This window comes from Phoca vitulina, unplaced genomic scaffold (assembly GCF_004348235.1).
Source record: "Phoca vitulina isolate PV1807 unplaced genomic scaffold, GSC_HSeal_1.0 scaffold13, whole genome shotgun sequence".
Taxonomy (NCBI): Eukaryota; Metazoa; Chordata; class Mammalia; order Carnivora; family Phocidae; genus Phoca; species Phoca vitulina.
The window spans coordinates 47,382,503-47,396,142 of record NW_022589716.1 but is presented as its reverse complement, the minus strand read 5'-3'; the positions used below and the strand labels follow the sequence as shown (position 1 = coordinate 47,396,142).

The 13,640-nt window shown below is 39.7% G+C and overlaps 1 protein-coding gene across 5 annotated transcripts in view; it reads right to left on the bottom strand.

The window, feature by feature from the left end:
* Window positions 1-12,980, bottom strand: part of TXNRD3 (thioredoxin reductase 3) — a 62,945-nt gene extending 49,965 nt beyond the window's left edge. For 4 of the 5 annotated variants that reach the window (XM_032412071.1, XM_032412075.1, XM_032412073.1 and 1 more), the window contains exons 1-2: window positions 12,570-12,822; window positions 280-340 (exon numbers count right to left, since the gene is read on the bottom strand). In XM_032412071.1, coding sequence (XP_032267962.1) covers window positions 280-340; window positions 12,570-12,728 — 220 coding nt within the window. In that variant the 5' untranslated portion in view covers window positions 12,729-12,822. Of the gene's footprint in view, window positions 1-279; window positions 341-12,569 lie in introns of all 5 variants that reach the window. The other variant, XM_032412074.1, reaches the window with a different exon arrangement.
* Window positions 12,981-13,640: the final 660 nt, after the last annotated feature.

The window sequence follows — 13,640 nt, the reverse complement described above, 5'->3', positions numbered from 1 at the left end:
TACATATTAAATGCCTGAAATACTCCATCCTTAGCAGTATATACATCTTCTTCCTGCTCCCTTCCCTCAAATATGAAAAGTATATAAATAAATAAAAAAAATCTACACCAAATTATTTGCCGTATAGAGTTCTATTTTCTGCATGGTTGAAAGTAGACAAAAACAGCTCACCTAACCCAAAGAGACAAGAGAAAATTGAATTGAACAAAGCAAATGGGAAGTAGTCAATCTTGTTGACATTTATTACAAACAAAAGTATACACTACCCATTCTACTTACCAACTCGATCAAGTTCCAAGATATTACATTCAACTCCCAAAGAAGAAAACAGTTCTTTAACCTGGAACAAAAATTTACTGGAGTTTTACTCTCATAAGGATTCAACAGAGTTATGAAATATGGACACAAAGGTATCCAAAGAAAATGTTCAGTTCTCTAAATTGCAGCCAAAGTAGTATTTTAAAGCCCACTTTTCACCATTACTTAACAACTTTCAGTGCCCTCAGCCCTCAAGATAAAGTCCAGATGTTTCGCTTCCAAGATGGAGACACTGGGAGCTTGGCAGACCTGCTCCCTGGTGAAACACCCACAACTGGTGAAAATTATTAAAACAAAACAAAACAAAACCCAAAAAACAAACAAAAAAACAAACATTTAAAGTCTCTGGGGATTGTCCAAAGGGCACACGCCAAATGAAACATTTAGTCAAGAAGATCTGGTAGATGTCAATAAGAACAGGCAGAGTCAGTTCCTGTTCTTCCCTCCCCTGCCCTAGAAGCTCCACTTCCCGTGAGTGTGGATAAGACTGAAATGGCTGTCACCAGAAGGGGCAGGCCACCAGCATTTCCTAGTCTTCTCATAGCTCTGAGTGGCAAAGGCTAACTTCCGGGCAAGCGTGGCTAACAACACAGGGACTCCTTTCCTCCCTTCCTCCACACAGCCCCCACTCAGACAGCAAAGGCTCTACCCCATGCTGAAACTATTGTAGAGCAAGGTTTCAGGCTGGAGAGGTAAGCCAAGAAGACCAGAGGTTACAGTCTCCACCCAGAGCCCTGCTCATAAAGTAGGGCTGTCACTCTGAGAGAATCAGGTCACTGTCCTACCCCTAGCTCTGAAGCAAGGTCTCAGAGATTTTGCTCAGGGGAAGAGGTAAACCATGAGATCACAGAGCTCCAAAGCTCTATCCAAAAGAAATGACTTTATTTGAAATAGACCGTGTGGAAGGGCAAATCTAAAGGCAATGGAGATTTTGGTGGTAAGCAACAAAGAGAAGGCTGCTGGCTTCATTAGAGTAACAGGCTAAGCTGCAAGCCAGCAAATTTACCAGAGAACACTGGGATAGAGATCATTAAGAACAGTCCCTCTAGGGTCAGAATAAGCCACAAACATGTCTCAAAAACTACCCTGAACGGAGCCCAGATTTAACTGGACAAGAGTGTGGAACAATTTATATCCCAGGACATGGTCAAAAACAACAGAGCAACTAGCCTGCAATTAGGGGGGCTTAACATCTGGGTATGATACCAATGGAGACAGAAAACATAACACAAAACAGGTGATAGGGATTAAGGAGGGCACTTGTTGGGATGAGCACCGGATGTTGTATGGAATTGCTGAATCACTACACTGTACACCTGAAACTAAGAAACACTGTATGTTAACTGGAGTTCAAATGAAAACTTAATTTAAAAAAAGAAAAGAAAAAGAAAAACACTATACAGACAGTCAACTAGAGCCCTGCTAAAATCTTTGTCATTCCAGGGTGACTGTGCACACACCCAAGAGGGCACACTCTGAGAAGTGACATCAGAGGCTCCATCTTTTGGTGGAAATAAACTTCCTTTAATTAATCCTGCCAACTTACTACAGAGAAATAAAGAAGCCAACAAAACAAGCCACAAAGAGGGACGAGTCAGTACCTGGAGTTGCTACAATATCCCACCTGAAATGTCCAGGTTCCAACCAAAAACACTACTAGGCATTCAAAGAAACTGGAAAGTGGATCCATAAACAGGAAGAAAAGCAGTCAAGAGAAATAACCTCTGAGAAGGCCCAGATGTCATACTGAATACACAAAGTAGCCATTACAAATATGTTCAAAGAATTAAATAAAATTATGCTTAAGGAGATGAAGAAAGGTAACAGAAATTATTTTTAAAAATTAAATGGAAAGTATAGAGTTGGAAAGCACAATAAAATAAAGAGTTCACTAGAGTGCTTCAACAATGGATTTAAACTGGCAGAAGAAAGAATTAGCATACTTGAGGACAGATCAATGGAGATTGTGCAACCTGACACCACAGAAAAAGAAGATTGAGGAAAAATGGATGTCTCAGAGAAACATGAGACACTACTAAGCACACCAACATACACAGTGTGAATAGGAGATAAAGGAAAGAGAATAAAGGAGTACAAACTTTTTTGAAGAAATGTCCAAAACATCCCAAATTTGAAAAGTAGTAATCTACATATCCAAGAAGCTCAATAATCTCCAAGTAAGATAACTTAATAGGAGCTCTGGAAACTGGTCAAAGATCTACAACAATGAAGCGTATGCCCAATGAAGAAAATGCCACATTTAAAATGGTAGAGGGGCACCTGGGTGGCTCAGTCGTTAAGCGTCTGCCTTCGGCTCAGGTCATGGTCCCAAGGTCCTGGGATTGAGCCCCACATCGGGCTCCCTGCTCTGCGGGAAGCCTGCTTCTCCCTCTCCCACTCCCCCTGCTTGTGTTCCCTCTCTCGCTGTCTCTCTCTGTCAAATAAATAAATAAATAAAATCTTTAAAAAATTTAAAAATAAAATAAAATAAAATGGTAGAAAATTCTGTGGCATTCTTAATGGCCCTTACCTCACCCACTCCTTGATGCTCCAAAGCACAGTAAGAGGTGAGCAGCAGTGTGGACCCCAGTTCCCTTCCACAAAATGGAGAGAGCAGAGAGATCAAATTTGCAATGTTCTAAAGTCAGGGCCGCCTAAGGGATTTCTCTATGATGTCTAATACAGACTATACAGATAGTCAAAAGTGGCTGGGATCTTAGGCTAAAGGAAGCCTGAGAAGCAGTGGTCATGGCTCGTGAAAACTGAAAATGGACTTCATGTCCCAGGACATGGTAGACACCTGGGGGCAAGAAATTACAGGCAGAAGAATACAACAGAACAGCTAAGGTCCCAAGAAGAAGGAGGGGGGAGATTCTTAAGGAATTTAACACACTTTAAAACAGCCTTGTATACAGGAAAACTGAGCCCATGTGTGAAAAGCACATACAAGCCCAGGGAAGACAAATGCCCAGAAAAGGCCTAAGAAGACCTTAAGCCTTCATGCTACACCAATTAGTGAAGTTCTTCCCAAGCATGAAGCCAGTCTGCAAAGACTATGAGAGGCAGCTGTTTTATATGCTGAATTTTCAACAAAAGATCACATGCATACAAAGAAACAAAAGAACATGGCCCATTCAAAGGAAAAAATAAATCTCCAAAAACATCCTGAACAAATACAGCCTTCAGATTTACTAGACAAAGACTTTAAAACAACTATTTTAAATACACTCAAAGAGGAAAATACAAAGAGCTAACAGAAATCAGGAAAATGATATGGAAACAAAATAAGATTATTAACAAAAAGACAGAAAGAACCACATAGGAACTCTAAAACTGAAAAATACAATAACTGAATTGAAAAATTCACTAGAGTGGTTGAACGGAACACTCCAACAGGCAGAAAAAAGAATCAGTGAATTTGAAGATAGGGAATTTGAAATTATTGAGTCTGAGGCACAAAAATAAAAAAGAATGAAGAAAAATGAACACAGAATAGCAGATTTGAGGGACATCATAAAGTAAAACAATATATACATTATGGGAGTTCAAGAAGAAAGGATCATAAAGCTTATTTGAAGAAATCATGACCAAAAACTCCCCAAATTTGAGGAAAGACGTGGATATACAAACACAAGAAGCTCAAAAACCTCCAAGAAGGAAAAGCCCAAAGAGACCCATACCAAGACATACTGTAATCAAACTGCTGAAAAACAAAAACAAGGAGATAATATTAAAAGCAGCAAGAAAAAAAGGAACTTATCAAGTACAAGGAATCCTCCTAAGATTATCCATGGATTTTTCAGTCAAAACCTTGCAGTCCAGAGACAAAAGGATGAAATATTTAAAGTGTTAAAAGAAAAACACTATCGGGACACTTGGGTGGCTCAGTCAGTTAAGCATCTGCCTTCAGCTCAGGCCATGATCCCAGAGTCCTGGGATTGAGCCCCACATCTGCTTCTCCCTCTCCCTCTGCCACACCCCCTGCTTGTGCATGCTCTCTCTCGCTCAAATAAATAAAATCTTTTAAAAAAATAAAAGAAAAAAAACTATCAACCAAGAATTCTATATCTGGCAAAAAGAAAAAACAAAACAAAAAAACCCAAAACAAACAAAAAACAATCCTTCAGATATGAGGGAGAAATTAAGACTTTCCCAGACAAACAAAAGTTGAGGGAGTATTAATACTAGACCTGCCCTACAAGAAATGCTATTGGGAGTTCTTCAAGTTGAAATGAAAAAATGCTATTCAGGAATTCCAAGCCATATGAAAATGCAAAGTTCTTCAGTAAAAGTAAATATATGGATAAACATATAAAGAAGTATTATTATAATTTTAGTTCATAATCACATTTTCTTACTCTTCTATAAGATTTTAAAAAACAATAGCATAAAAATAACTACCAATCTATGATAATGGGTACACAACAAAGAAAGACATAATCTGTGAGACTGATAATGTAAAAAGAGGCAGAATATAAAGGAGCAGAGTTTTTGTGTGGGATGGAAGTTAAATTGTTATCAGTTTGAAACAAATAATACCTTTAGGATGCTATATGTAATCCCCATGGTAAACACAAAAATATCTAGTAAATATACACAAAAGGACAAGGGAAGGATCACTAAAAAAATAAACACAAAAGAAGACTGTAAGAAAGAAAATGATGGACAAAAAAAACTATGATACCCACAAAACAAATAAAATGGCAAAAGTATTTCCCTTGGGTGCTTGGGTGGCTTAGTCAATTGAGGGTCTGCCTTTGGCTGAGGTCATGATCCCAGAGCCCCGGGATTAAGTCCCACATGGGGCTCCCTGCTCAGCGGGGAGTCTGCTTCTTCCTCTGCCCCCCACACACAAAAATAAATGAATAAAATCTTTAAAAAAAAGTCCTTCCCTAACAATAATTACTTTAAATATAAATGGATTAAACTCTCCAATCAAAAGACATAGACTGGCAGAATGGATAAAAGGACAGGATCATGCTGTCTAGAAGACACTCATTTTAGACCTAAGGACACACATCAGTTGAAAGTGAGAGGATGGAGGGGCGCCTGGGTGGCTCAGTCGTTAAGCGTCTGCCTTCAGCTCAGGTCATGATCCCAGGGTCCTGGGATCAAACCCTGCATCGGGCTCCCTGCTCATCGGAGAGCCTGCTTCTCCCTCTCCGTCTGCCTGCCACTCTCCCCACTTGTGCTCTCTCTCTATCTCTGTCAAATAAATAAATAAAATCTTCAAAAAAAAAAAAAAAGAAAGAGGATGGAAAAAGATATTCCATGTATACAGTAAAGAAAAGAGAGAAGGCATGGCTCTACTGATAAAGGGCAAACTTTATATCAAAACTGTTATAAGAGACTAAAAAGGATATTATGTAATGATAAAAGAATTATACAATATACAATCATAAAAATATATCCACCAACATCAAAGCTTCAAATATAGGGTACAAACACTAAACAAATTGAAGATAGAAATGGACAGAATTACAATTATAATAAGAGACTTCAATATTTCACTTTCAAAACTGGATAGAACAATCAGACAAAAGATCAATAAGGAACCAGAGGACTGGAAGAATACTGCAGACCAAATGGATTTCATAGACATATTATAAAGCACTCTATCCAAGGTAAACAGAATACACATCTCAAGTACACATGGAACATTCTCCACAACAGACTATATACTAAGCCACAAAACAAGCCTTAATTTTAAAAATGAAATCATACAAAGTATCTTTTTTGATCATAGTAGAATGAAACTAAGAATCAATAGCAGAAAGAAAACTAGGAAATCCACAAATATGTGGAAATTAAACAACACACTCTTAAACAATTGGTCAATGAAGAAGTCACAAGGGAAATTAGAGAATATCTTGACAAAGGAAAATAAAACATACTAAAGAAGACATAACAAAATTCGTGAAATGCAGTGAAAGTAGCAATTAAAGGAAAATATATAGCTATAAATGCTTATGTTAAAAAAGAAGAAAGATCTTAAATCAATAACCTAACTTCACACCTTAAGGAACTAGAAAGAGCACATAACTAAACTCAAAGCTAGCAAAGGGGAGGAAATAACATAAACATTAGAGCAGAGATAAACAAAATAGAGAATAGAAAACAATAGAGAAAATCAGCAAAACTAAGAGTTACTTCTTTGAGAAGATCTACAAAATTGACATAACTTTGGCTATACTAAGAAAAAAACAGAGAAGACTCAAATAACTAACATCAGAATTGAAAGGGGGACCATTACTACTGTTTTTACAGAAAGTAAAAGGATTATGAGAGTACTATGAACAACTGTATGTTAACAAATTAGATCATTTAGACGAAATTTATAAATCCCTAGAAACACACAACCTACTAAGACTGAATCACGAATAAATGAATAGTAAATGTGAATAGACCTGTAATTAGTAAGGACACTGAATCTGTAATCAAAAGCCTCCCAACAAAGAAAAGCCCAGAACTAGATGGCTTCACTGGTGAATTCTACCAAACATATAAAGAAGAATAAACACCAATCCTCCTCAAACTCTTCCAAAAAATCGGAAAGGGTACACTTCTAAACTCACCTGGTAAGGCCACCATTATCCTTATACCAAAGCCAGACAAAGATACTACAAGAAAGCCACAGACCAACCACAGACCCTGATGAATAGTGACACAAAAATCCTCAACAAAATACTAGCAATACAAATTCAACAGTATATTTTGAAGATTATACAACATGACCAAGTGGGATTTATTCCTAGAATGTAAGGATGATTCAACATATAAACACAGATCAACGTAATACACCACATTAACAGAATGAAGGGAAAAAACTACACGATCATCTCAAGGAATGCAGATAAAGCATTTAAGAAAATTCAACATTTTTTTCATGACAAAAACACTCAAAAAACTAAGAATAAAAGAAAACTACCCCAACATACTAAACACCATATATGAAAAGACCACAGATAATATCATACTTGATGGTGAAAGACTGAAAGCATTTCCTCTAAGACCAGGAACAAAACAATGATGTCCACTTTCACCATTTCTATTCAACATAGTACTGAAAATCCGAGTCAGAGAAAAAGGACAAGAAAAAGAAATAAAAGACATCAAAATTGGAAAAGAAGTAAAACTTTCTCTGTTCACTGACTACATCTGATATGTATAAAACTCTAACGATTGTACAAAAAAAAACTGTTAATAAATTCAGCAAAGTTGTAGGATACAAAATCAACACAAAAAAATCAGTTGCTTTTCTATATATTAACAATGAACAATCTAAGAGAAATTAAGAAAAAATTCCACTTACAATAGCATAAAGAAGCATACTTAGGAATAAACTTAGGAAGGAGGCAAAGACTTGTACACTGAAAACTACATATTACTGAAAGAATTAAAGACACCAATAAATGGAAAGAAACCCCATGTTCATGGACTAGAAGACTTCATATTGGTAATACTACCCAAAGTGATCTACAGATTTAGTGCAATCTCTATCAAAACCCCAAAAACAAATTTTGCAAAAATGCATACAGATATTAACAAATGGCCAATGAGGACATGAAAAGATAGTCAACATCACTAGCCATCAGGGAAATGCAAATCAAAACCATAATGAGATACCACTTCATGCTCATTAGGATAACTACTATCAAAACAAAAACAAAACAAAAAAACAGAAAATAACAAGTGTTATTTTCCCTGAAAGGGAGGATTTGGAGAAATTGGAAAATTTGTGCACTGTTGGTGGAAAAATTAAATGGCATGACCTCTATAGAAAACAGTATGGTGGTTCCTCAAAAAATAAAAAATAGAACTACCTTATATGTGATCCAGCAATTCCCACCTCTGGGTATATACCCAAAATAATTCAAAGGAGGGACTCAAACACATATTTGTACACCCCATGTTCACAGCAGCAACATTCACTATGGCCAAAAGGTGGAGGAGACCCAATGGATGAACTGACAAACATCATGTGGTAAATACATACACACAATGGAATATTAATCAGGAGAGAAATTCTGACACAGGTAACAACACGGATGAGCTCTGAGGACACTGTGCTCAGTGAAATAAGCGAGTCACAAATGATTCCACTTATATGAGGTAACGAGCTTAGTGAAATTCATAGAGACAGAAAGCAGAATGGTGGTTTCCAAGGCTTGATGGGAGGGGGAATGAGGAACTCAGTTGGGGAAGATGAAAGACAGATGGCAGGCATGGTTCACAACAATGGTTAAAATAGTCAAGTTTGTGTTATATATATTTTACTACCCCCCCCCAAAAGCTAATAATAGATGTGTAAAATTTTAACATACAAACATATGAATTCAGGGCTGGGGAAACATGGCTTAAAGTTAATGTGGGCAAGGGATTTAAAATATCAGGGCATTTTCTCCACTGTAGTTTGGGCCATTATCTTGTATCTGATTTGAACAATAGCCTCCAGACTGTCTAGCAGCGTCCACACTTAGTCTAATCTTCACACCACTGACAGATTTCAAATCACAGACCTTTCACTCCTCTTCTCAAAAGTCTGAGATGGCTCTGCCTACATCATCAAGTCCACACTTAGCAGCATTTTAAGGTCTCACCAATATCACTTTGAAAGTAAATTTCCAGCCATTTTCCAATTTACTCTCCTGATTTCTATCATATCTCCTCCATCCAGCCACACTATTTTCATTTCATCATCTCCTAGTTTTGCTTATACTAATGCCCTAGCTAGATGCTCTTTCTTACCTACAGATATCCAACATATCCCTCAAGGAACAGCTTAGTTTCCCTGAAAATTTTCTGATCCCCCACAGAAGCAACTGTCTTTGTCTCTCATTCCCACAGCCCTTTTTTTTTTTTTTTTTTTTTTTTTTACAGGTACTTCCTGCAGGACAGGACAGCTATTTGATTACTGCTCACTGGACTATTTTCATGGAGTTCTTGGGAAGAAAGACCAGTTTATTCATTTTCGTGTTCCAAACATTGGGCCCCCATAACGCTTGCTGAATGGTATTAGTGGCCCAATCAAGGAACAAACCTCTCTATTGGACTCTGTGCAGGTAAGGACAGATGTGGAATATGGTGTCCAATTTGGGGTGATACATTTCAAAGGTTCATAGTCAAGCTATCACACAATCAAATGAGTGAAGTGTCATGTGTATAGATAAATGATATGAGTACATAAAGAAAGTGGGCTGCTTAGCCAGACAAGAAAAACACTCAGGGAAAATACAAAGAAATCTGCCATCCAAGTAGAAGCAGGTTCTTAATTCTATGCACTGGAGTAACATTCAACTCCAAAACTGAGTATATGTTTCAGGGAGACAAATTTTGCCTCAATTTTTTAAAAAAAAATTCTTATAATCGGAGCTGTCCAATTATGTAATGGGACTGAAACTGGTGGCCACATTATTGGTAGTGTTGACAAACACAGGGTGGAGGAGGATCAACTGTCCTAAGATTTTCTGCATCAGCAAAGTTTTAACTAGAATGACCTAAGACCATTTATTAGTTTAACACACATTAAATGCCTGACACTGTTCTAGACCCCAGTGATATAGCAGTAGACAGGCACAGTTCTGATCTCTTGGCCCTTTTATAAGCTCCAAAGGACAACTTAAAAACAAAACAAAACGATAGAAGGCAGTGCTTAGAAACAGACCAATGCATATATAAGAACCAGATGGATGATGAGTGAGCATTCAAAATAGCACAGAAGATGGATTCTCCAATAAATGAAGCAGGGATAACTGATAAGTCATAAAGAAAAAAACAAACTGGATCCCCACTCAGCATCAAGTACAGGTGGAATAAAGAAGGTGAGTGTGAAAAACACACTCTAAAACTCACAAGACCTAAAACAGGAGAGTATCTTTATCACCTCAGAGTAGAAACAGGTTTCTTAAATGTGACATAAAAAGCACAAACTATCAAAGGGAAAAAAAAGTGACAGATTCAACTACATTAAACTTGGCAAATTTCAGTTAGCTAAAAGATCCCATAATCAGAGTGAAAAGAAAAGCCAAATCTGGGACATTTCCAACATATATATCCAAAGGATTAGTATCCAAAATATACAAAGAATACCTAAAAATCAGTACAAAAATAAAAACATAACAGAGAAATAAGCAAAAGCTGTAAACATTTCATAGAAGAGGAAACCCAAATGACCCATAAACACAAGAGAAGATGTTCAACTTCCTCAGGGAAATGCAAAATTAAAGCCACAGTAAACTACCATTTCATAACTGCCAGAATGGCAATAATTAAATGTATCAATCACTGGCAAGCAAGTAGAGCAAGGGGAACTGTTCTATACTGCCAGTGGGAGAGTAAATTGGTATGATCGCTTGGAAAAACATCTTGGCATCACTTAGGCAAGGTAGAAATCATGCATCCTCTATGGTCCAGTAATTCAGCTTCAAGATATCTATCTACTCTAAGTGTTACACACATGCACTGGAAGATATGTGCAAGAAAAGGCACAGCTGTGTTGTTTTCAAGAGCAAAATACTAGACACGGCACAATCAATAAACTATGGTATGATTCATCCTAGGGATTACAGATATGAAAATTAACAAACCACAGCTACAGATACTAACATGCATGATTCCCTAAAACATAACTGTTGAGAAAAAAACTGCAAAATAATACGTATGTATGATAAAGTACCAAAACACGCCAAAAGGAACAAAATATCATTTAAAGATATACATGTATTTGGCAAAACTATAAAGAAAAGCAAGGAATTTTGGATAGTGGTTAACCCTGGGGGGAGGGAGGAGTATGTAATGTGAATATTAATAAAGGGAAACCTCACTAAATGTAGTTAGGAGATTTAGCAGGGATAGTTCTCATGCCCTACCACTCTCATCAATTGCAAACCCAACAAGGAAGAGAAGGACCTTGCTCAGATACTACTTTAGTACCCCAGCAGAAAGAACAGCTTTCTTCTCCCCAGGAACAGACCAGCCAATGAGAGACTGTTACAACACAGCCAGTGAAAAGTCATTATGCTTGGAACTCCCAGTTTACTCCAATGGACTTTTTGTTTATAAAGCCCTCCCCAACACTACCTACCACCCTTCCCCTATAAAAGAGCATCCCTCTCCTCTGTTCAGCAGACTTGCCTATGGTTTTGCCTATGGTTTCATGGTAGCTTGCTTGTCCTGGATTGTAATTCTCTGCTCTTCCTGAATAAACTCATTTTTGCTGGTGAGATAACTGGCAGTTTTACTTTTTAAGGTTAGCAGTTTAATCAGGGAGAGACATTCAAGGTGTCCAAAATACTAGTGTTTTATTATTCTTTAAGATGTATATGCATGATATATATGTTTTCTGAAACAATATACAAGGCAATGTAAACTTGAAAATAAATCTGAAAAACATAGCCTATAATTTGACAAACCTAACCCAAGAGTTTATGTTTTTGTATATTCCATTTATTGTTATTTCAACTTTTTGATAATGTATAGTTCAAAATATTGAAAGTCCCTATCATACAGATGGGTTTATCTTCCAAAGGTTCGTTTCTAAGTGGGTTATTTTTTCCACTAAGAACAAATGTGCCCCTAAAAATAATGCTGTATTCCCAGCTAGCCCCCCCCCAAAGTTAAGGTAGTGTGCAAGACAGGTGAAATTACTCATCACCTGGTACCATCCTCTCACCCCTCATTATGTTCATTTTACAAGATGTAGAAACCAGGGCTCCGTGGGGTTCTGTAACCTGGTCAAGGTCACGCGGTTAGGAAGTGGGATCTGAATCCAGCTCTAGTCTACTCCCAAATCGTGGCCTCTCCTCATACTACCCTTTTACCAGGCAAAAACTTTTAGGAAATCCCCTTTATCTCACCAAGCAAACTCTTGATAAAGAAGCCAACGTCAGGCTAACAGCCAGAAGCGGGAGGACCAGCGGTTAACCCCGCAGGCGGAGGCCCCAGAACAAGTATGCTGAGCCTAGGAGGTGGGCAGCGTGGCCGCCTCTCCAGCGGTGCCAAAGGGGCCACAACACGGGGCCCAGTCCTCATTCCGTGTCACCACCACCCCCAGGCCCGGGTCCCGAGTCCCGGCCGCCGAGCACTCGCGCCGCCTCCCGGTTCGCTGAACGGGCGGGACTCGGGCCCCAGGGTCACGGGAGGGATAAGTCCCCAGGACTCCGGAAGACCCCGCCTCCCCCAGGCTCCCATTGCCCCCGCCACCAGCCGGCCGGGACCCCCGCTCCGGCCGGCCGCGCCCCCGCCCCACCTACCCGCGCGCTGTGCGGGCAGTAACTCTTGCTGAAGATCATCACTCGGTTGCTCTCGATGAGGCCCAGGAGGCGGCGCCGCAGCTCCTCGCGGGCCTCGGAGGACGAGCGGCCGGTGCCGGGGGACGACAGGCGGGCCCGGCGCCCTGGCGGTGAAGACATGGGCACGCCGCGGACACTGCCCAAGCGGCGGTTGGGGACCGCGCCCACCTTCACCGGCCCCGGCGATGTCTGTGCCCGCGGCGGCGGTGGTGGCGGTGGCTGTGCCAGGGCGGCGGTGTCGCTCCCGGCCTGGCCGGGGCAGTTCAGGGACCGAGAGGCGGGCGTTGGCGCCGGGAGTGGGCCTGGGAACCGGGAAGAGCGAACACCACCCAAGCCAGGTACCTGCCGCCAAGTCGGCGGAACCGCCGCTCGCGCCGCCCCGCCCCCGGCACCGCCTCCGCCCCCGGCGCCGCCCCGCCCCCGGCACCGCCCCGCGCATGCGAACTAGGCCGTTCCTGGCTACCGGGAGTCTTGATCCCTTCTCAAAGTTGGATGTCTATCTGCAACCTTATTATCCGTTTTGTGTGCACATCCTCCGATCGCCCAGTCTCCGTGATGCGGCCCTGGGTTGCCCCATGTGGAATACTTTCCATGCCTCGTAATCTCCACTAGCCCCTTGAAACCATCTTAAAAGTAGACATACCTCAGTGAGGATAGATGTCTCAATCTTATGAAAAGAATGAATAAATAAAGTCATCTTTAGGAAAGATGGTTATTTTTTTTTTTACTTTAAGTTTCTATTTTAATTCCAGTTAGTCAACATACAGCGTTTTATTAGTTTTATTAGTTTCAGGTGTACAATATACATCTTCAGGTACTCAGAACCTGTTTTATCCATCCCCTCACCCACCTCCCCTCTGGTAGCCATCAGTTTGTTCTCTGTAGTTAGGAGTCTGTTTCTTCGTTTGTCTCTTTTATTTTTCCTTGTTCATTTGTTTTGTTTCTTTAATTCCACATATGAGTGAAATCATATATTTGTCTTTCTCTGACTGGTTTATTTCTCTTAGCATTATACTCTCTAGTTCCAACCAT